Genomic DNA, 23516 nt, shown 5'->3' on the forward strand with positions numbered 1-23516 from the left:
TGCTTTTGCTGAAGCCATTCATCCACCTTGTCTTGCCCAGAGAGGTTGGCCAGGATGGAGATGGAGTGGGTGGATGGAGACAGAGCAGCTGGACGGGGCTTCATGCATACACACAACTGAGGATCTAGCCCCAAATTCCTCCCTTGTAATGTTGAAAAAAACCTTCCACCCTGAGCCAAGAGGGCTGTGCCAAATCCTTGAATCCTGATGTGGACAGAAATGTCACTTTCATACAGAATATGTGCTGACCTGCTGATTTCAGTGGAAATTTAGACCTCCTGGATGCAATTTATCATGCTACAATTTATTTTTACCAGACCTGGCTTGCTGTGACTGGGACATTTGCTTCCTTCATTCTGGATAACCACCCAAGGTTGTTTAAGCAAGCTTCTCCAGTCTAGAAATTAGTTGAGAAACCTGGTAATGCCTGGCTTTCTCAAAGAGTATTGGCTGCTGCTTGTCGGAGACCTCATCAGTATTGCCACCACCGCTGCCCCTCCTGGGGTTGTTCAGCCAATGCATGAAGGAAGAGCAGGGAAAAAGGACAACATTGCTCACTCGCTTTTCAGCTCATAAGTTTTAGATGAAGGTCTTGGACAGCATTAATGTTGTTCAAGCTCCTGTGAGAGAAACAGGCTCCCTCCTCCTCTGCAGAGGCTGTGTGGTTTGAAGGACTGATGAACAAAACCCGACTCTACTCATTCCTCTCACTAGCTGCAGGAAGGAAGGTGGTCATTTAACGTGCATTTCTTCACTTACGACAAGCAGGCACAGGACAGGAGTGCCATATGGTTAGGAGTAGCCTTTACAGAGCATCACATGTTCCCCCTATGCAGCTCAGACCTGACCTACATAGCATGGCCAAGCCACCGTGCCGGAGCATCCCAGCACACACGCCGGGCTTTCAGCACCCGCAGCTGGAGATGCAGGAGCCTCCCCTAACTTATGGGAAGACCTGGGCAATGCACCAGGTTGTGGCTTGCCAGCGCTGCAGAGGCTTTGTCTGCCCTGTCTCAATACAAGAGGAGACAGCTTATACCAGCAGGGATGTTTTTGCCAGAATAGGAAACCATCTCTCCGGATGACATAAACCAGAGTCTTTTGGCTTGTTCGCATTGCCTCAAACTGAGCAGGCAGATGTTGTCATGGATTGGAGATAGAAAGTGTCCTCGATCACAGCAGATGGCATCAACCCAGCTTTGCAGTGCCAACCCCGCCTCGGGACCCCCTTCCAGTCCCCTGTGGCAGCTTGGAGAAGGTCCTCTCCCATCCACAGCTTTGCGTGCGTATGAAGGGGCCTCGCACGGACTCAAATTATTCACCTAACGAGCAGGAACAAACTGCCTCAGCATTTTAACTTCCAGACCAGTGCAATGGTGAGATCTCATTGTGCAAGGACTGGTGCAGGTGAACTTCCAGGTACAGAAAAGCTTTTACATCACGTAAGCAGTCAACAGTTTGTTCTAGTGTAAATAAATAGTGGGTGTTCACATGACATTTTTTTTATAGGAGCTCAGCCACAGAGCTTGCCCAGGTTGTGCAGACTGGAGGTGATTTTATCAGGTTTTGTAACAGCAAGGCTGAATTTTCTGTCATTGCATAGTCATACTCCCCTACCACACAGCCCATTTCACTATGGTCTCTGCGATCCCTGCAAGACACCCACAACAACCAGATGAAGCAGCATCGCTCCAGAAACACAGGGAAGCCCTTGGATGCTTGACACCCATTGACTGGCACAGAAAGCAGGCTCGGGTCCTTCCTCCCAAGACCAGGCTGGAAATCTCCGCTCTAATAACAGATACTGGAGAAGAGCTTCAAACAAAGGCTGATTTGGAGGTACCACATGAGATCTGCTTTCAGCATGCAATCTGACGGATGTCAAGCACCTATTACAAGTGCAATCAGTTCACAGCTGAGGTCTGAAGTTGTTGTGATGCTGGTTGGAAAGCTCTGGAAGTCTACAGCCCAACTCCACAGTCTGTGTGAGACTACCATCATCACTAAACCAGGCTGGCCTCAACATTGCTCAGCCAAGGCATGAAAACATCCCAGGGTGGAGACACCTCCACCTCACTCATGACCTGAAAGTATGTGCAATAGCTGGGAGACCCTCTTTTCGGAGGTTTTTCTGCTCCTCAAGGCTTTGAAAATTATCTTCCCTGTAAATAAAGGACTCTGAGTGAAGGGAGGAGGAAGGCTCTTGCTCACATCAGGGTGTTTTGCACTAAGCATTTGCTCCCCAGAGCACCCATTTCCATCTCTACCTCCTCCTCACCGCATGCCTGAGCACTTCGATGTTTTCTGCTGCTGTTCCCCGGGGAAAGTCCCATTCCTTCAGCCTTCACTACAGCTGACATTTTGCTCCTTCTCTGATAGGTGCAGAAAACTCTTAACCAGTTCTGCAGCTGCAGTCCAGGGACCTCAAAAGAGCTTTGAGATCTAGAAATGAAATAGCTCCAACAGGAGTGAAATCACCCTGTCCGGGGAGGTGCTCAGAGGATACCACTTCTGTGAGAAAAAGGAAAAAGAAAACAAAGGATCTGGGGAACAAAGAGTCTGGTTTTTTGGTAGGGTTAATTTTTCCTTTCCTCGACAGGAAGAAGGCTCTGGGGAAAAAACAGGGAAAACAGCAGTATTTTTCTTTCTGAAAACTGAATTTTATTTTATTCAAGAGAAGGAGAGGGCATTTCACTGAAAAAAACTCACCGCCAAAAAAAGCCCCAAAATCCCAGAATATTTCCACAGAAATAATTCTCAAACAGGAGAATTTCTCTGAAGAAAGAAACTCAACAGGAGTCCCCCCATTTGACAGCAGCCAGTCCAAGGGATTCATTGAGTAGAGAAGAGGATCTGCTTCTTTCCTTTTTTCCTTTTTTCTTTCTTTTTTTTTTTTTTTTGAAGTTACAGGTGCTTATTTTGTTGTGGCTCCCACCCAAAGCTGCAAACCTCCATAACTTTAACCAGCTCTGTGCTGCTAAACGCTTTGCAGCCTCAAGACTTGTGCTGGAGATCCATCACCTTCTTGGCACAGACACGGTGGCCATGGCCAGCTTCAGCCATGGCAGAAAGGGAGGTTTGGAGAGGGGCTGCTGCCCTGCTGTGAGCTGCTGGAGCTGGAAAAGCCAGGGTAGACCTTCCTCCCATCAAGGGAAGGGATGTGTACAAAATGGGGGAGCCAGTGGTGCCCTCCTTGGGATGCAGGAGCCTCTGGGGGTGCTGCCTGGGGGCTGCTGTGTTTCTCTTGGCTGTTTTGGGGCAAAGACTGGCGTTGCTGCCCTGGCCCTGTGTGTGAAACCAGAGTGGGATGCATTGCGTTTTGCTGGATACAGGGCTGACCCCAAGCCCTCTACCAGGACTGAACGGGGAAAACCACAGCTGTAATTTCTCATCTGAAAGGATCAAACCGGGAGTAGGGAGTGATGGATGCTGTGCCTGCTCTCAACATGAACCATGTGCAACGACAGCCTTGCCCACTGTTGAACTGAGGCAGAAAGGGGTAAGGGTGTAACCAGCTTTGAGGGTCCTTTGAGGGATGTAGTTTTGTGTCCAGGTGGATGTTCAAAGCCTCTTTTCCCAGGCAGAAGGAGACCAGTCTGTTGTGGATGGGCAGGGATGGCTTTTTAGTTCGGTGGTTCTGTCCTATGGGGACAGGGAAACAACGATGGCCTGGATGCAGCTGGCTGCACAGGAGCCCCTGCACGACGGGATGCTGGCTGCAAACCCAGGGGTCTCTGCTGGCTCTCAGAGGTGGTGGAAGGGCTTTGGTGAAAGTAGAGCTTGATGGGTAGAGAGGTTTATGCCTCAGTGACTGGAGACCTGGGTTAGAAATGGGAGTTCAGGGTTCAAAAGTTTATGACTTGCCTGAGAGCACCAGGAGCGTGGGTTATCCCTGAGTTTCCAGCATTCTCCAAAGCCTCTTCCATCATGATTTATTCATTTGTGGGAAGCGCTAAGACATAACACAACTCCCAAAGAGAGACTGAGAACAGCCTTAATCAACTGTAATGTCAGGAAACCGCCTGCCTCCTGCAAGATCTGCTGAGCCTGAGGGATGCTGCACCTCCACGTCCTGCGACCGAGGGCTGCTTTGCTTGGGCAGCTTCACCAAGGGTGAAGGTCCATGCCCTCACAAAGCTCCTGGATCATCTCTGGTTACTGCAAGAGCCATCCCTGGGGCGGAAAGGGCTTTCTAGATATGTGGCTATTTCCAAGGTGTGTGCCCAGCACCCTGCTGCTGGGAATCTCTTCTAGCAATGTATAAACCAGCCTGTTTCTTGGAATTCTTTGCTTCTGAAGTCAAAGGGCAAAATTAAGAGCTTGAGTCTCTGCAGGAATCCATTTTGGTATAATTTACACCTTCCCCATGCACCCCAGCAGTGCATTTTGCTGTAGTTTAAATGCATGCGTAACCCATATTTGATTATTGTTAGCATTATTGCTATTTTACTGTTCTTGCTGCTATTAGCCCACCGATGACGATGCTATGTTTGCGAGGCTGCGACCAACGACTCCTTTGATACGCAGACATCCTGCCAATAGAAAATTCACTTGAGCAAATAAGTCTAAATTAGTGGCAGCTTTGTGTAGCTTTATTTCACTCGTTGCACTCCCTTCACGACTGCAAATAACCCAATATAAGTGCTGAGGCCAGCCGGCCCGCGATGGGAAGTCTGATTGCTCTCCCGCTGCAGCACTGGCAGCCAGGGAGGAGGGAGAAGAACCTCTGGACCATTCTGTGTCACCAGGGCCCTGCTCTGAAAGACTGGGGTGGGGGGGGCAGGCAGATGGCACATAATGATGGCAAAGAAGGGAGGGCAGGATCCCCGGTCCGGCTTCCGTGGGGTGATGGGCATCATCCCATTTGTCCAAACAGGCTGAAAACAGCCATAAAATGCCAGAGTTAGGAAAGGAGAGATGGGCGGTTGGACCTGATGATCTTAAAGGTCTTTTCTAACCTAAACAATTATATAATTCCGTGACAGATGGACCATTTGATGCTTGCTTCCTCATCTGCACTAACCAGGGAAGAAAATCACTGCCCCTTTCCATTTCCTCTGTGCTTAAATGTGCCAATTGGTTACAGAAGGATCGAATCTCTCCATAACTTTGGTTTTTTGTTGTCGTTCAATGTGTGCACAGCTTTATCAGGGAGTTTGGGGTTGAGATGGGTCAGCATTGGCATATAAAGAAAATGTGATCTTTCTGGGTGTCAGAGTCTTGTGTGGTTTGTGAGATTTAGGAAATCAATTAACCCAAATCACCTCAAAAAGAAAAGCTGAGGCTCTTTCAAAGATACCAGGCTGGACTTGTACTGTCTGCCCCTCTCTCTGCAGTGAATGGGCTCTCGGTTCAGCCATGCAGCTGGGAAGCATCCCAATCCCGATTGGGATGGGAAAGTTGAGGAGCGGGGTCCTGTGCTCGGAAGAACCCAAAATAACCATTTGAGCTAAACCAAGCCATTAGACCCCAAAATCCCCATTTGAAAAAAACAAGCAGTCAGACCCTCCAAATCACCACTTGAGCAAAAACAAGCCATCAGACCCCAAAATCCCCATTGGGGAAAACCCAAGGCATCAGGCCCCAAAATAACCATTTGAAAAAAACAAGTCAACAGACCCCAAAATTCCTATTTGAGCAAAATCAACCCTTTGTGACCCAAAATCCCTATTTGAGCAAAACCAAGCCATCAGACTCACAAATCCCCATTTGAAAAAAAACAAAACAAAACAAACCAAGCCGTCAGACCTCAAAACCCCCCATTTGAGCAAAAACAAGCCATCAGATTCCAAAATCCCCATTTGAGCAAAAACAACCTGTCAGACCTCAAAATTCCCTTTTAAAACAAAAATCAAGTAGTCAAATACAAAAATCCACATGGGAAAAAACCACAAAGCTATCAGACCTCAAAACCCCTATTTAGGCAAAACCAAGCCATCAGATCCCCAAATCCCCATTTGGGTAAAAACAAGCAGTCGGACCCCAAATTTACTATTTGGAAAAACAAAATAAAAACCCAGCTATGGGACCCCAAATCCCTATTTGAGCAGAACAAAGCTGTTGGACCCCAAAATTCCCATTTGAAAAAAAACCCCAAGTGATCAGACTCCAAAATCCCTATCTCAGCAAAAAGAAGTCATCAGACTCCAAAGCCCCTTATTTAAGCAAAACCCAGCCATCGGACCCCAAAGTCCCCGTTTGAGGACGCTGGGCTCATCGCCGTCCCGATGGGAAGAAAGAGTTAAGATCCCGCAGGCGCGGGCCGGCGGTGGCCAATCACACCGAGCAAAGTGCGGCCCTTGGCCCCAGACCAGCAGCAGGTTGCTCCCCGCAGGTATTATTTTAGGGGTTTTCCTGAGGTATCAAGCAGGGAGACGATGAACGTCGAGACCTGCGGAGGACGGAGGATGCACCCCTGGGCTGCCCAGGTAAATCCCGGTGGGTGCCGGCTTTTGGGGGGGGAGTTTTTTTTTTCCCTTTCCTCTCCTTCCCCGTCTCGCTGGGTGTCTTTGTTTGAAACCAGAAAGGGGCCAGACAGGGGAACGAAGGGTTTTCAGTGGATTAGCGTGGGGCTGAGCCCACCACAGTGGGACCCACTGCAGGTGCTTTTTTGGGGTGGGATGTACCCACTGGGCTGCGTTTGCACAGTGGGGTCAGAGCAGAGGTGGGGTGCACGGAGGTGGGTTCCTCAGGGTGGGGGGAGCTGCTATGTCGCTCTCCCTGCCCTCCCCCCCCCCGCCCCGAGCCTTTAAACTCACCCTGGATCCAGCTGGCATCCACCAGCACTGGGATCTTGCACCCCAATGGGTTTTGGGGCGCCACTCTGGTTAGTGGCTCTAACCCCGGCAGTGGGGACAAGACACGATGAGGAAAAGCCACCATGGGGGCTTGCTCCAAGCACAGTGTCTGGGGAGGAGCAAGCACTTCCCAAGCTGGCTCCATGCCCTTGAAATTCCTCAGGGTGAGTTAATGATAAATCATGGCTGGGTCGGTGGCGTGGGAGCCGTTGGTGGGTCCCCTTGTTGTCCTTCCTGCTGGGACAGAGGTTTGGGCAATGTCTGGGGACAGCAGAGCCAGGCAGGGGCCATCAGGCTGGCTGCTTGTCACTTCTCCAGCAATGATGGCTCACCCCAAAGGGCAGGATCAGGGCCCCCCCCAGCAACACACAGGCCAGGGGTCTAAATTGTGCAGGGGGTAGATCTGGTGACAAGGGGGTTCCCCCTGCTCCCACCATGAGGCACTCGGGGCCAGGAGCAGGTCTGTAGCAGAGGCTCACATTGGGGTCAGGATGCTCAGACAGACAGCTGGGATGCCAGGCAAGTGGCATCTGCCCCGCCTCCCCCAGCCCCCTGGTGGGGGACTTTCAGGGGACAGCAGCACACGCTGTAATGTGCCAGGAGCTCCCCCATACCCCCCACTGCAATAATCTGCATCAGGGAGCACCATGGGCTTAACCGGCAGCAGCTCACCTCCAGCCACCTTGCCGAGGAGGCAGTGCCTTAATAAGGGGAAACTGAGGCACGCAGGGCTGGGATGACTTCAAGTGGTCCAGCCTGCAGCATGGAGCACCCCAGACCCTCAGCCTTGCAGCCAGCGCCAAGACTGCTCCATCAAACCATCCTTTCCCTGTACTGAGTGAATTCAAGGAATTTTCCTTGTGCCACCAAAGCTGGTGTTTTCTGGGCAGTGGTTGTCATCAGGACTTCACCGGGGACGATGACCAGCCCACAGCCAATACTGAGCATCTTCTGGGGGCAGCCACAAGAGTAGGTGGGCATGGATGAGAACATGTCCAAACCCTTCCTGATGGACACATAAGATTTGGGTTGGCAGTTTGGGCTGAGCTTGAAACCATCCTGTCCCACTGGCACTCTGCTCCTTGGGGTGATGGGGACAGACGTGCCATGTAATGGAAAACGCCTCCCATCTGCCCTTGGGTCCATCCTGGAGGATGCCAGCCTGGATCCAAACCCAGGGCTCTGATAGCAGCCTGGGAAAGGGGGGGAAATGCCCCTGAGGATGAGGACTGTGCCAGCAACGCAGCCCCATTGCTCCGGCCAGGGCAATGCTGACAGACAGCCCTCAGGCAGCTTGCCAAAACTTCCATCCTCCATGGCAGGATAATTCACAGTGGAAGGGACCCTGGGCGTCAGCAGGCCACCTTGCCACTCAAGGCAGGCTCAGTTACAAGGCCAGACCCCGCCTGGCCCATTCAGGGTCTGAAAATCTCCAAGGATGGAGATGGCAAACCTCCCCTGGGACCCTGTACAAATCACAGAGCACCACATTACATCTCCACGTCACTTGCTGAAGTTTCTCTGGGGCTTTGCTAACCTTGCTGCCACCTCCAAAGCAATTTTTATTTCTTTCCTTATTGGAGTAGCTCAAGACTGGTGCAGCCTGCCCGGTGCTTGACCTTTTATTTCAAACTTTTGTCTGCTCTTTTGCACCCAGAAATACTGTGGATTAAAACTGGGAAAGCCCTGAGATGAGGAGCTGTGGTGAGATTGGGTTTGGGACAAGCGGAGCAGCTCTTCCAGAGGAGCAATAGGAATGCCCAGATTTACTGATGTTTTTTGCTGTTGATAAAGGGTTTCCAAGTAGCTGCAGGTCTCTCTGGGCCTTGTGCTTGCAGAGGGATGCTCTGGGGCAGCGGCATGGTCCACAAGCGTGGACCCAGCACAAGCCTCTGGTGCTCTTCATCATCCTCACCTTCATCACTCCTGGGGAGGAGCGCAGCTGCTGCAGCAAAGCACAGTGTGTGCAGACAGGGACTCGTGTCACTGCATGCGACAGAGGCACAGCCCAGGCGTAGCATATACATGGTGGGGTGTCCATCCCGGGAGCACCCCCGGGGAGCAGAGAGGGAAGAAGGAAAGGCTGGAGGGCATGGAGCCAAGGCCACGCGCTCCGTGGCGGAGATTTCAGCTGTGCTTTGCCATGATTCCCCCTCCTGCCGCTTCCTGGGGGACAGGGACAGGGAGGGGTGGCGGTGGAGCGTGTCCCTTAAACACAGCGACTAACCAAGGAGGAAAACTGATAGCAAACCGGGAGGATTAGATGAGGGAAGGTGGAGCAGGCTGCACTATTCAGGCTTTGTCGGGGGAGAACAATGGGGCCTTTATTAAGGAAGGGAGGTGGCGGGTTGGCAAGCTGGCCGGGACAATTTGGTACACAGAGTGTCCTTTGGTCAGCTGAGGGGAGAGGGCATTGGGATGTGGAATGGGACAGTTTGGTACCCAGTGTTCCCTAGCCAGCTGTGGGGGCAGGGAATCAGGACGTGGGATGGGTCAGGGAACCGAGATGTGGGAGGGGACAGGTTGGTACCCAGTGCACCCCTTGGGCAGCTCAGGGAAAAGGGAATTGGGTTGTGGGACACGGGGTGGGACAGTCTGGTACTAAAAGTGTCCCCTGGACAACTGGGGGGATATGGGACATAGGACATAGGATGGCACAGCATGTCCCTTAGCCACACCTGGGGGCATGGGAAAACTGGGACATGGGAGATGGATCATGGGATGGGTACCCAGTTTGGTACCTAACATATCCTCAGGTGGTGGGACTTGTCCCAGGATGTCACTGCAAGCCCCACATATGCTGACCACATCAAGGCAGAGCTGACGCGGCTCCTCCCACTGCCCACATATGGGGTCTACGGCCACCCTTCCCAAATCCTTCAGCAATGGGAATCATGGTGGGTGGTTCATGAGACCACATTGCACTTGTCCTGGGGACTCAGGGGCCCTTGCAGCTGAGAGCGAGGAGCATCCCATGCTGGGGACATCCCTGACCAAATGCTTCCACCCAGTCCAGACCTTGGCATAAGGACCTCAGGGACAGAGAAAACTATCATCCCACGGGCCCTCCCTCGGCAGCACAACAAGGCTCTCCCCGAAGAGCCGCCTGGGTCTTTTCATCTCGTCTCTTTTGTTTCAGGCTTATTATGTAAATAGCTGATGAGGCCGGTAATGAGAAAGTAGTTTCCCAGAATACAAAAGGCTGTAATTATCTCATTAGCAGGCGGAAAGGAAAAGGAAATGTTTCTAAGCCGCTTGCTTTTATTTCCCACAGCAGCCCAAGAAAGTGCAGCCCCTGAAAAGGGGACCTCCCTGCCCCGAATCCTGTCACCCCCACCCCAATGGTGCTCCATTTGCAGGAGAAAAAAGCAAAGCATGGTCCTCACATCTCAGACAGAGCCATGTACTGGGGGGGCTGATGGCTTTTAACTGGGCCCAGTTATCCTGAGGATGCTGCGGGTGCCTGTGCGGACTCCCAGTGCTCTCGGATGCTGGGACAGGAGGTGTCGTTGGAAAGCGGGGGGACACAGAGGGACAGGATGGTCCCTATCTTCCCAAACTGGATGTTCCTCGGCAGGACTCACAAGCTGGACTTGTAGCACAGAGCTTCAGGATGGATTTCTGCAGTTGCATGCCTGCGACATAATGTGATAGGAAATAGCCTTAGGACACATGGAGGTTGCTCCCAGGAGAAGGCATCTAGGATGGCTTTGGTGTTGCTTTGCTTTCTGAATTCATGCCTTCCTTGCTTCTAGCTAAACACCCAATCCTCGGGGCGCAAAGCCACAAAGGTCCCTGCAAAACACCCTGGGCTGCAGTCAGGAGCTGGTCCTTGCTGAGGTCTCCAAAACACCCTTCTGCTGGGTTTTGCTCCTGCCCACACTCTATTCCCCTACAGGCTCTTTGGTCCTGGCCTAAGTCCTCAGTGAACTGGCTGGAAGCTGCCAACGCAGCAGCAAACTGCTTGCTGGTTTGGATTGACTTTCTGACAGACTTGTGAGCTGGATCAGGCCATGGAGAGAACTGACAAGCAGCAGATCCGGATGGGATCCCTCCTACAGGAGGGACTTGATGGAAACCTGGTTATGGGCCACAATTCCTGCTGTTTCCCAGGGGATTTGCCTGGCTCCAAGGGAAAAACTGCAGCGCTTTCTCAAACCACAGGGTCTTGGGGAGAGAAAACAACTTTCCACTCATTTTTGCGTGCAAAACCAGCGCCAGAGCTGAAGTATCATGTAGCTCCTAATCAACACCGTCCTAAAAGCCCTGAGCGGAGATGCAGGGCAGCCGAGCAGCATCGATGTATCCCGACGGAGAATGGCCCTAGCAAATCAGCCCTTCTCGACATTAACATTTGCATTAACAAAAGCAAATATTGGGATATTCCGAGCAGGACTGCTGCATTCACTACACACCATTGCCCTGCTCATCGCAGCCGGGAGCTTCTTTCAAAACCTCCTTAAAACGTAACGATGGGAATTCTCCGGCCTGGGTGGGTTTTATGGCACAGGTTTGCAGTGACTTGGTCCAAAAGCCCTACACCCCTCATGGTGCCAAAGGGGCTGAGGCTCAAAGCGCAGCTCAGCTGTGCCCTAGGAGATGCTGGGCAATGTCCTGCTGGAGTCTGGAGCCTGCCCTTGCACTGAGGGATCAGGTGTTGTTGGAGAGCTTGTCCCTCTCTTTGTAGCCCAGCAGTAATTGTAAAGCCTTTGCACAGATGGATGCAAGATGTGCAAACACACAGCAACCCCATGGCCAAAGAGGTGCCTGAAGGTGGCTACAAGAATTTGGCACTCCTTGACCCTCCAACCTACCTTCCCAAGTTTGCTTTTTGGCCCTGAATTGGAGGAAGAGCTCCCCATCGCAAAGCTCCTATTTCCTTCAGTAGGGGTAAATGGGAAAAGGGAGGTCTGTGTCCTAGGGAAGCAGTGGGAGTTGTTCGTCTGACATCGTCTGGATTTTGGTTGTGGAAAAAGCTTGTGGCTGAAAAGCCTGACATTTGAATGTTTTTGCAGACAGGTTCAAGTGCCTTCGTGCCGTATTTCAGCGGTGGAGGAAAACCTGGCAGCCACCAAGCCAGGATGTTGGGGGTGGCGGGGAAAAGAGTTGGAGGAGGTGCAGAAAAGAGCCACAAGAATTACTTGAGGGCTGGAAAAAATGCCTGTGAGAGATGGGAAAAGCTCATTCTGTTCCCCTGTTCAAACTGAGGCAACTTGAGAAGGGTGTAGAAGAAAAGGAGGTGGTGACGCACTGGAGCTGGGTGGGAGGGGAGCAGTGGTGTCCCTGCCTCTTGAATTGAACCTTTTGGAGGTGCTCTTGGCCAGTTTTGGGTCATAAGAAGATAACTCGTGACGGCCCATGACACAGAGGAGGCACAGCAGTAGCTGAATGGTCTTTTTGGAGGATGTGATGTGCACAGAGAGGCTGAGGGCTGTTTGCTCAGCCTAGGGAAGAAGAGGGATGTGACTGCAAGTTGTGTCTGCAACCACCTGTTAGGAAGAGAAAAACCTTCTTGGAGGTGCAAGGTGGTACTTGCAGGAAGTAAGGCAAGCAGCACATTTTGCAGGGCAAGATGGGAGCAATGAGAAGAGAGGCAGGTCCATCTGATCCTCTCCAGCACTGCAGTGGTTCTCCCCTGTGCCCACATCCACCCTCCGCAGCCCGGGCAGGGAGCAGGAGGTGGGCTCCCGTCTCACCATCACTGCTAGAACTGCCTCATGGGAACACAGGATGTCCACACCAACCCAAGCAACAACCTTTGAGGTGCCAGTAGCATTGCTGAGATCCAGACTCAAACACCTCCCATGGATATATCGTCCCAGTCTGACTGAAGGCCTTGGATTTCAGTGGTGTTTTTTCTCCAGGGCTTGTTAATGCTTCACCAGACACAGGTGGTTTTGCTTCCTACAGGGTCTGCTGTCTTCTTGCCATTAATCCATTACTGGTCTTCCCTTCCCTCTCCATATATCTTTCTGGAAGAAGCTGAAAGGACCACAGGAAATATTTTTTACACCCTTATTAACTCCAGTTCTAACTTGCTCCACCACACCAGGATGTGATGACTTCTTTCCTCCAGACATACCAGCTCCCTGGCACTGTTGCCAACAAACTGGAGAGCCACCTGAGCTCTAAACACAGTGCAGGTGTAGGTCCTACCCCCCTCAAAAAAAAAAAAAAAATATGCATGTTTTCATTGTGTCGGTAATTGCTTGCTCATTAAAACAGACGCAAACAAACCCAACTATTGAAGGTCACGGGCACACCTGTTACCGTAATTGGTGGGGGGTGGAATTTTTGACCTTCAGATGCCTTTGCTGCCCGTCCTGCCAGGACCACATGCCTGGGATGGTGCGTGTGCCAAGGCACTGCCTTGCTTTCGGGCTGTTTGCTGGAGCTCGCTCTGCTCGAGACCAGTGATTGATTTCCTTCTCGCATGGCACGGTGCCTAGGTATGTCTCCCAAAGGCCTTTGTTACTAGAGTGTTAACAATTAACCTACTCAGGCAGAAACAGAGCCAGGCCTTCATAATCTAGGCTTAGTTAACCATTCATCTGCTTATCTGAAAGCAATTTGTCTTCTGTCTAACTGGAAGGCATTTGCTAACTCATTTGGGTAAAGCAAGTGTGAAGGCGCAGGAGTTGTTTTACAGATTATTATAATTACAATAGCATCTAGGGGTCCCCCAGAGCTGCAGGCATGGTAGGAAACCTTGGTAAGAGGTGGCCGTGAAGAGTTTACCCACCACCACAGCTCGGGAAAAGGAAATCTTACCGCAGGTTTTCTGCACAAGGCATAAAAATATTGCTGACTCCAAGGCAGGGCTGCTGGAGGAAAGGCCAAGGGGCCACCGTGGTTGGATGGGATGGGGAGGTCATGCAACACAAAGATGGTGGGGACCTGCACTGTTGTGTGAAGTCCTGGTATCCCTGGCCAGAGAGGCGGCTGGCTGTACTGATAAGACACCAGACTCTTCCTAGGTATGGTGCTGGCGTGGAGATGCCTATCAGGAAGGGTGCTTTGAATCAATCCAGGCAGACAAAGAAACCCTTTTCAGCTTTTATTGACACAGTAATACTGGGAAATGGGAAATTAGCTCAGCATTTTTTTCTGGGAGGGTTCCCATTTCCCCCTTTGTGTCTGCCAAAAGTCCCTTCACTTGGGTTCCTGCTGTAACAACGTGGCTCTGGGCAATTGGAGCTCGGCAAAGGCTGAGTGTTGACACTTGGAGGTGGTGGCTGCTGCGGTGGACAGACAGATGGATGTCACTTGGGAGCGATTTGGGTAGAGCTGGTCCTTCTTGGGAGGTGGGATGGACCTGGTGTCTTCTTGAGAGCCTGGTGCAGAAGAAGAGTGAGGTGGTTCTGGTGCTTCCTCACCACTGCAGATGGGACGTAACATCTGGAAAGGGCAGTGGCTGGCAGGTCGCCTAAAACTCCTGCTTTGGTTTTCTGCCTCTCTGTAGCCTCTCTACACCACCAGAGGGTAGAGGAAGCCACTTTCACCCCTCCGCCGTGGCTCGTGGGTCTTCTCCAAGCCCAGCTGTGCTCAGAGGTGACTTCTCTTTCCTTCTAAAGGACAGAGTTGGGAGTGAAACACTGGTGAAGGCAAGCCAGTTCAGCTTTCCTCAGCCCTACTGTGTTCATGGACTGCCAGGCTCAGCATCCTTGTTCCTCTCATTGGCAATCACCCGTAAACCCAATTTTAGTTCATGTTCCCATGGCAGGGAGGTGGTTATGAGATTTAAGGAGGAGAAATGCCCCAGGGAAGTTTTTAACCTTGCATTCCTCCAAACCTGGAAGGAGGGAAAAAGACCCTCCAGCTCTGCACTGTACCCTGGCAGGATTATTCTTTACCTCACTGTACTCAAAACTTTATTTCACAGTTCACCTGAGGAATGACTCGGGTAAAACCTGACTGGGAACTGGAGCTGGCCAAAAGACACAGAAGCAAGAGCCGTTGTTCTCGAAAAAATGGCCCTTTTTGGCAAACAAAGCTGTACTGTCAGGGATCTGTTGGCACTTCTGGAATCTCCTTAATAACATATGTGTAATGCTTGTCCGTATGCTCTGTTTATCAGATCCCGGGTTTACAGTAAACATAAGCTAATAACCATTTTTTCCAGAATATTTTCTTGGCTGATTCCCAGCTAGGAGGAAAAAAAATAAACATGGAAAAAGGTCCGTTTTCACAGTCTGGCTCTGTGATGCTGCTTTGATCACACATCCTGAGAAGGCAGCTGAAGCCCCCCTTCCTTTTGGGTTGCTGGTATCGAGCAGAAACACCAGCCCAACATCCCAGTGGGCTCGGGACATGGCCCTAAGCAGAAGCCTGCTTGATGTGCAAAACACTGCCTGGGAGCCAGGAGGTCCCCAAGGGCAGAGGAAGGCTGCAATACTCTGCTGGTGAAGATCAATGACAGAGATGCCACAGCACTGAGCAGGTCCCAGGGGTGTCCTGGAGGTCACTGCCACGTCTCTGCCCAGGCTGTGGCTCTCACTGGCCTAAGTATACATGCCTTCCTCCCTGCTTGTTGTTGTGTTGGCCTTTTTTTTTTTTTTTTTTGGAAGGAACAAACTTTCCAGTGACCTTATCTTGCCCTCACAAAGTCAATGTAAATGTGCAAATGTCACTGTGGAATTTACCCAGCGAGGAAAAGGTAACCTGGATTTCTCCTCAGCTGGCTGAACAGGGCCAGGGAGGACTGCATGGAGGCGATACAGCCATTGCCTTTCCCTTGTCTGGAGTTGAGACCTTCCAGCACATCCCTCCTGTGGTGGCTGGTGGCCCATAAAAAAAGATAGAGCATATAAAGATCCCAAAGTCACTGAAAGGCGGGTTATTCCTAAATTAGCAGAACAAAACGTCTTCCCTTGACTAATAAAATCCAAAAGCACCATGGGTTGAGCGTAGCTTCAGACGGGCAGTCTCCATCCCTCCTCATCGCTCCACAGCTCAACCAAGTCTCCAGGTGGCCAGCACACACCTAGATTAATCCCTGGGCATTGTGCGCTCATGAACTTGTTTATTGTGTTGCTCTTTGGAAAGTGTCTTGAGGGTGCAATGGGGTCGTGAGCCTTTAAGTCCTGATCAATGTGTTGGAGAGAGACATGTGCAAATGCTGCATGCCAGATGCGTGACCAGACCTGGACACTTCTCGGCTGGTGGATGTTTTATTACTTATGACTGATAAACATTTGTGTGTTTTGATTGTAGTGGGTCCCCATGCCACATCATGCGATGCTTGTGTGATATTTGTTCACCGCTCAGCCTTTAGACCTCAACCAATGTGTGACATGGAGACATCTCTGTTGGGGGACAGAGGTGCAAGCTGCAGGAAGGTTATTAGCAGTGACTATAAAATGACCACCTAATACCCATCACTTCGTATTGCTGGTGGCTCAGTGGGGCAAGTCCCCTGGGGACCTTCCTTGGGTGGGGTGATGTGCAAGGGGATGGAGAAGGTTACACCACCAGACATGTTCTCCTCTGCCTTGCAGCTGTTTTGTTCCCTGTCCATGATGGGACACATCTGGTGTGTCTCAGGACACAAAGGTTCCTTCACGCCTCAACAAGAGTTCAACTGGGATGGTGGCTTTCACCAGAGCACCTCCTTAAACCACTTTTTCCTCTGTGACCACCACCATACCCTGCTCTGCCCCAGAGGAGCTCTGCCAGCTCACTGTAGGTATCAGCTCTGTGTCCTCTCCCTTTGGCAGAGCAGTTTGCCAGGTCTGTCTGCCAGCCTGACACTCAGGCCACATTTTAGACAGGGCATCATTCTATGAGAAGATCCGGACACTGAAAAAAAAGAGGCGGCTACAGACAGTGTGCCTGGCAGAAGCCTCTAGAAATGCAATTTAATAAAAGCGAAGTCGAACAGCACAGACCCTGCTTTAACCTTTTTAATTTTTCTTTTCCATTCCATTATTAGTGCAAATAGCAAGACCCCATGAGACGCCACATGGGAGCCGAGCTCTAGACCTAAGCTAGCTCTCCAGGGAAATAAACCCATCTCTCTCCTGCTTTATTCGGGAAGGGCTGATTTAACATCCCTACTCCAAGAATAGGAGAAATCCCACTGAAATGGGGGTTTTCTCCATCTGCCCTACCTGCTGGCCCTGCCTGAGCCCCCTGATCACTGAACCTCTCTTCAAAGGGCATCACTTTTGTTATCCCTCTTTTATCCAGGGGGAAACCTGCATCTCCCACTCCCTCTAAATTCTGCTTTAGTCCCCACGCTGCCAGGATGGTTTATCCTGGGAAACCTGGAACTGAGGGCTCCTGGAACCAAAATAAAAGCAGCCTTCCTGGCCCATGGGGAACAAGCCTATGAAATCAGTAGGGTTGGGTGGACGCTGGTCAGCTAAGTGTCTACAGCTGTACACATGACATTGACTGTGCTGCTCCAGACTTGGTTCAGCTGTGTCCAGTCTGAAGGTATCAGAGACATCTGCACAGGCTGGCCAATATGAGGCAGGACTCCAGGAAGACCCAAGATTTTTTGGAATGGCACTGGGAGGACATATACACCTCCCCTCAGAGACCTGGACACTCATGCACCAGTGACTGAAATGAGCTGTGTCTTTCCACAAATACAGAAACCCCAGGATTCACTGCAATCACCCAAACTTTGCAATGCATCTTCTCCCTTCCCTCAGGTAGTGAGTTCCTTAGCTGGTATGGGTTCAAATTCACCATTATTCAGAGGCAACCAAAAAAAGTTTGTTGCGGGGCTTTTTATTTCCTTAAATAAGATTTTACACCTTTGGGGGGCTGATTGCATTACAGGAGATCAAGTTAACACCTAAGCAGATGGAATGGGAATTGTGGGGAATGCAGTCACTCTCTGCGAGATCTCCATCTTCTGCTCCAGCTCCGTTCAACACGGAGCAGCTTCCCCAACACGCATATTTTATGGGCACACTCATCAGGGAAAACCCATAGGTTTCTGTAACTAAAGAAATTCTGTTGAGAGAAATAAATCCATGGTTGGTTTGGGGTTTTTTTTTCCTTAGTCACAGTCCACACTGGGGCATGACTGCAGAGGCTTTGTCACACTCAGGGTGGTAGTGGAGCAGTGCAGACCAGACCAGATTACTGCTGGGTCCAAGAGTGCAGAAACAACTTGATTTTCAGCTAGGACCTTCAGAAGGGACTTTCAAAAGGCCTTTTATGAAGTTATAAATTATCCCCATGTGAAATCTCTTAGTACCAGCAGCTCTGGACCTTGACTGCCTCAGCTGATAATAAATTCAGCACCAATGCAACCACCAGTATTTGCAGAATTTCCCCAAAACACGAGTGTGAACAGGCCTGCGCGCCTATGAAGCCAGAGCTGAAATTGCAGGACTGGGGTTTGTGATGGTGATGGAGCTCAGGAAGAGCATCCAGACATGTGAGGGCTAGTACCAATGACCTTGACCTGGTCAAAGACAACTTTTAAAACCATTATCTGCATGTTATCCACTTCCCATGGCCTAGTTTTGGCCAATCCAAGGCACAGCCTAGGTAAGAATAAAATGGAGTAGGGATTTAAAAGGTTTAAAGAGGTTTTTTATACCTTTTATAAAGGTTTTTAAACCTTTTATAAATGTTTAAAAGAAAATTTAGGATGACACATGGACAAAAGCATCTTTTTAAAAGCCCAAGTCCATGAGACAACACTCCCAAGGAAAAGATGGAAATTGTTTTGCTTAAACCCTGTTGAATCATCGCTACGGGATATACTGGGGAGAGCAAAAGTCTGAGCCTACAGATGGACCAGGGCTGGAAACCTCCCAACCCCATGGCCACACAAACTTGTTCAAACCTGAGAAAAGTGATAGAAATAATTCAAGCTTGGGAACTGCAAATGGTTGTGTCCAACCGATGCTGTAGAGCTGTGCCCATTAAAACCCATGCAACCCCCCTCCCCTGAAAGCACCCAGCCGTTGGGCTAAGAGGCTTAAAAGCCGTTATTTTGCATAGCAGTGAGTGGGATTTGGGGGACCAGTGCACACTGCTCCTCCAAGGCAGGCCAAGGGTCACGGAGAGGAGGACAGCCCCATTGTCTGCTCCATAACCTATATTGAGACATGACAGCTTCTGTCCTTGCGTCACCCAGCCAAGAGATTTGCTCATCTCTGCACGATGCCGATCTGCAAAGGGTATGGTAGATAAAAGGCATCTCCTTAACAGTCCTTTCCTCTTCCTTCTTCTCCCAGTGCCACTGACCTGTGCCTCCACCTCACCTCTGCACTGCCATGGCCACACTAGAGACGCTGCCCATTCTTAGTGACTCGACCTACCCCATCCCCGAGAACTTCCGCAGTTTTGCTCGCCGGCCACCCCAACCCATCTCCCAGAACACCATGGGGAGCGTAGGCAGCGGAGTCGCCAATGACCAAGAATTCGCCATGAAGAGTGTAGGGACCCGGACGCAGAGCAGTGGACGGCAGATGGAGGGGTCTCGCAATGGGTACTCCACGCGGGAGATCTCTAATCGCTACTCTGGCGAGGAGAAGACATACAAGTCAGAGAAAGTCTCCAATTCTCTCTACATCAACGGCGACCTGCGCAAGAACGAGAAAGTGAAGATGGACATCTGTGGGAATGTGACCACCAACAATGAGAAGAACATGCCGCCTCCTCCACAATACCGAGAGCCCAGTAACCCACCAAAGATATTGCCAATCTCCGGCAAACTAGACCAGGTGAGAATCCCCACCTCCTGAAACAGTGTGATGGCCATGGCACATCTCTGAAAACACAGATCAGGAAGCCTTGGGCAATGGTGCAATCCAGACAGATAGTCTAATTCTTACTTTGTAGATGGCATCATTTTTATGTACAGATAATATAATTCTTATCACTTTCAGGGGGTTGAACAAAGGGGTCAGTTCTTAAGGACCCAAGAGCATGATCTTCCATAGCGAAGTTTCCAGCTCATTTAAGCCTGTATTCAAGTCACTGTCTATTCCAAACCAGACAAGATGCTGTGCCTACCTCCCTGATTGATGGGGAAGGAGCTGGAGCTGTTTCTCATTTCAGTAGGTCCAGCATCTGAGTCCCACTCCTATGTTTTGTGTCATTTATAGGCAATCTCCAACAGGCCACTTCCACCAAAAGGTGTTGCTTGAAAGATGCTATGAGCATCTGTTCAAAATCCCAGTGCTTCTTGTGTGGGACAAGTTGACAAGGCTTGAGAACTATCCCTGTAGGCATTATCACCCATCCAAGCCCAGTCCTCACGGCTCGTATCAGCTTCAGGGAGCAAACACCTCCCAGGCCCACAGGAGCAGAGCCCCAGAGCCAGTGGTGTTTTATATCGCCTGCTGCTCCGCTCCAGCGACTTCCGTAATTTGTGTCGTGGTGACACTGCCCTGTGCAGTATTATTTCTGCAGCGTTTGGTAGCCTTGTCTCCTGGGTTGTTAATCCACCGGCCCCTGTTGTCCATCTCAGTCCCACATGCCAGCTGCCAGGTTTTTGGTCTCCAACCTTGCGTGCTTACCAGGGCTTGTTCTCTTTCACTTGGAAGGCATTTTCAAAATATCTTTGCTAATACAAGGTGGCTTCCTCTGGGTTAATTATCACCTGAAGCCCAACCTGCATAAGGGGAGACTCAGTCCCATTTTTAGGATAATTTTGTTTCTGTAGGTGCATTCATGGACAAGGAATGTGCAAGGTTTTAAAATCCTTTCTAAATCCTTTACAGCTGCGGCCCATTCTCCTCCCAGCACTGCTTAGAGCCACAGGAAACACAAACATTCAAATGCAGAGCAGCTTCACCATGTTCCTTGGCTGGTGTTGCTGCTGGGGTCACAGCTCCTACTTATTCCTGTCTGAGCATGACCAGGACATGATGTCCACACAGGGAAGTGATCACTGACGGCAGGGGGCAAATGTGATGCTCCTGGGGCAGAATGGCTGCAAATCCAAGGGTACAATTCTGTTTTCAGCAAAAGGGAAATGCACCCTCAATGCTAGAAGTCCTTCAAAATATAATCTGCCAAAATCAAAGAATTGTTTTGATCAAGTCTAGTAGGCAGGTGGCAGCCCTCCTTCTTGCAAAGAACACTAACAGGAACCAAGGAGTATTCTAGGGAAAAATCAAGCAGATTTGGGGTGAGACAAGTTTTATTTTTTTTCAGTTGGGGTGAAGAAAGACAAAGTATTGCCCTATGAGTGATCACAGGTCCCTCGTGTTAAATCTCAAGTGGCCCAGAGTGTAATAAAGCTGAGAAATACGGAGCTAGCCCAAGTCATCTTAGCTCCATCAGCCCCAGCCTGTGCTGATGTGTCTCTTTTGTGTGTTGTTACCAAGCTTCCTGCTATGTTTGATGCGTGGTCCTTTTTCCTTTTGCAGAGCAATGAGCCCTTAGTTAGACCCTCAGCCTTTAAACCAGTAGTTCCTAAAAACTTCCATTCCATGCAGAACCTCTGCCCGCCGCAGAGCAACGGGGTGACAGAGAACAGAAAGAGCTTGAACCATGCCAACAGCAATAGCCCGTCCGCACCCAAAAGTGGACTCGACAAGAGCAGCCTTAACAGGACTACAAATCAAGTGGGGGGTCTTTCGGATTCAGGCCGTAACTCATTAACAAGCCTGCCCACGTACGGGACAGGCTACAGCCAGCACGTGGGTCCAATGAGTGCCTCCACGAGCCACATCAACCGCATTGGTACAACCTACGTGGACAAGAACATTGTGGGATACAACGGGATATCTACCTCAGACAGCGGGCGGTCTTCAAGCAAGAGCACCTCTTCGTTTAACAGACTGAACCATCTCAACGAAACGATGCCTTTCCACTCTCCTTCAACAGACGACATCATCCAAGACCTGGAAGACCGCCTGTGGGAGAAGGAGCAGGAGGTCCTCCAGATGCGAAGGAACTTGGACAAAAGCGAGGCAGCCATCTTCCAAGTATTCGAGGAGAAGCAGAAGATCTGGGAGAGGGAAATGGAGGACTTGAGGCAAAACTATGCCAACAAATTGCAACAGGTGTCCAAAAAGGCACAGCGGGCTCAGCAGGCCTTGCAGCTCCAAATCTTCAAACTCCAGCAAGAGAAAAAAAAACTCCAAGATGATATGGGACAACTCCTCCAGCAACGAGAGGAGCTGGAGAAGAAATTTGTGGCTTTCAAGAAGGAACAGGCTGAGTTTCTCCCAAAGATTGAAGAGACCAAGTGGGAGGTAAGAGCCTTGTTGTAACACACCTTGAGTGAGGTTTTCATTGTGGGCTCTCATAGCCCAAAATACATTTCATTTGATGTAAGTGGACCCCACAGACAATGTCTACGGGTTAGTGGCCTCCAGGTAACAGATGACACTTCAGTCACATCTTCATTTGTCTGAGTCCCAAGCCTGTAGTTTTGAATTAAACTTAAAACATTAAATTTGCAAATTTTTGTGCATACCTCCTATGCTAGTTAATAATTTGGCTTCCCAGTCAGGTCACTCCAACGTGTGACATTTGAATCCAGTTTCAGTGAATACAGGTCTTTCTGTACAGGTATTTGTGCCTACCAAAAATGGGTTTAAGTCTATTTTAATTAAATTCTTCTAACATTTGCGTTTGGGCAAACCTTGAAACTGCTTTTCAAATATTTGATTTTCTTTTTTATTTAAGATATAAAGCAAGTGAGCTAAGAATTATACCGATAGCCAAGTCTACCTCATGCTTTCCATTGTAACACACTGTTTTCAGTTGCTAATAAGTTTATCTCTCTTAAAAGGCTGAAAGGCAAATTCATCTTTCTAGTTCTCCTTTTGAGTCTTACATATTTTTTTCCTACTGTTTCTATTTTTAGAACATTTTATCAAAGTCTGTTTGTATAGCCAGTACTAACATATTTTTTTTCAGCTTGATCATGTGAAGAATTTTAATCCTTCCATGGACTGGCTAGAAACTTTAAATGTATTAAGAGCGCAGAGGCAACACGTAGCTCTAGAATCAAGAAGACCCTATTCTGCTAATCCTGGTGAAAAGTCAATGAAGCTGGGATTAATTAAGATCTGAAATGTGCTATTTGCAGATGTTCAGCAGAGCTTACTACAGGCTTGCTGTAAAATCTCTGCGTGTTGCATCCCAGAACAAGCAGGCTGCATTGCCCCACATGACGCCTCCTTTGGCCAGCTGCTCTGCCCAGGTCTTTTGTTTCTTCTAACAAGTTAGGTCTGGAAAGTTCCCTGATTTTGCAGCAGTAAAATTGCAGATGGGCTTTTGATTATTTGCTTACTGCTATAGTTCTGTTTGCAACAGCTAAACACAGTGATATCAATGTAAACACAGGGATTCACCTTGTGGATCAAGATACCTAAAATTTGTAGACACCTACACTCGTTGACTTTTTGACTTGCTCTCCAGGCTCCATGGACTGTATTTCCCAGATCTCCACAGCACCCAAATAGAGGCCTAAATTTAAATATTTCAATCTGTAAGTTGATTCCTATCCAAGCTGTTCTTCATCATGTATTTCTCTGCCTTTTGGGGAGAGCTAGCCCACGGAGAGCACTTTCAGTAAATTGTGCAGTTCTTTAGCTAGGCAGTAACTACACCCCTCTAACTACAGCTAAACCAGTGTGACACAGTTCTGCATCTGCTGCAGACAAGTGCTGGTGTGGAAGTGAGTACTCACAGAGTTAGGTCTGCACGTGGAACCACCACAGTTGTCAGCTCTGGGGAAAGCTGCTACCTGTAGGAAGTGACTGGGTACATCTCCTAGCTCTTCAGCCA

At 49.8% G+C, this 23516-nt stretch overlaps 1 protein-coding gene across 4 annotated transcripts in view; it reads left to right on the forward strand.

The window, feature by feature from the left end:
• Window positions 1-23516, forward strand: part of LZTS3 (leucine zipper tumor suppressor family member 3) — a 55783-nt gene that overhangs the window by 22246 nt on the left and 10021 nt on the right. The window contains exons 1-3 of one of the 4 annotated variants that reach the window (XM_074587210.1): window positions 749-6438; window positions 19001-19489; window positions 21143-21973. In XM_074587210.1, the coding sequence (XP_074443311.1) occupies window positions 19040-19489; window positions 21143-21973 (1281 nt within the window). In that variant the 5' untranslated portion in view covers window positions 749-6438; window positions 19001-19039. Of the gene's footprint in view, window positions 1-748; window positions 6439-19000; window positions 19490-21142; window positions 21974-23516 lie in introns of those variants that run through there. The other 3 variants (XM_074587209.1, XM_074587207.1, XM_074587211.1) reach the window with 3 other exon arrangements.

Source organism: Larus michahellis, chromosome 5 (genome assembly GCF_964199755.1).
Source record: "Larus michahellis chromosome 5, bLarMic1.1, whole genome shotgun sequence".
NCBI lineage: Eukaryota > Metazoa > Chordata > Aves > Charadriiformes > Laridae > Larus > Larus michahellis.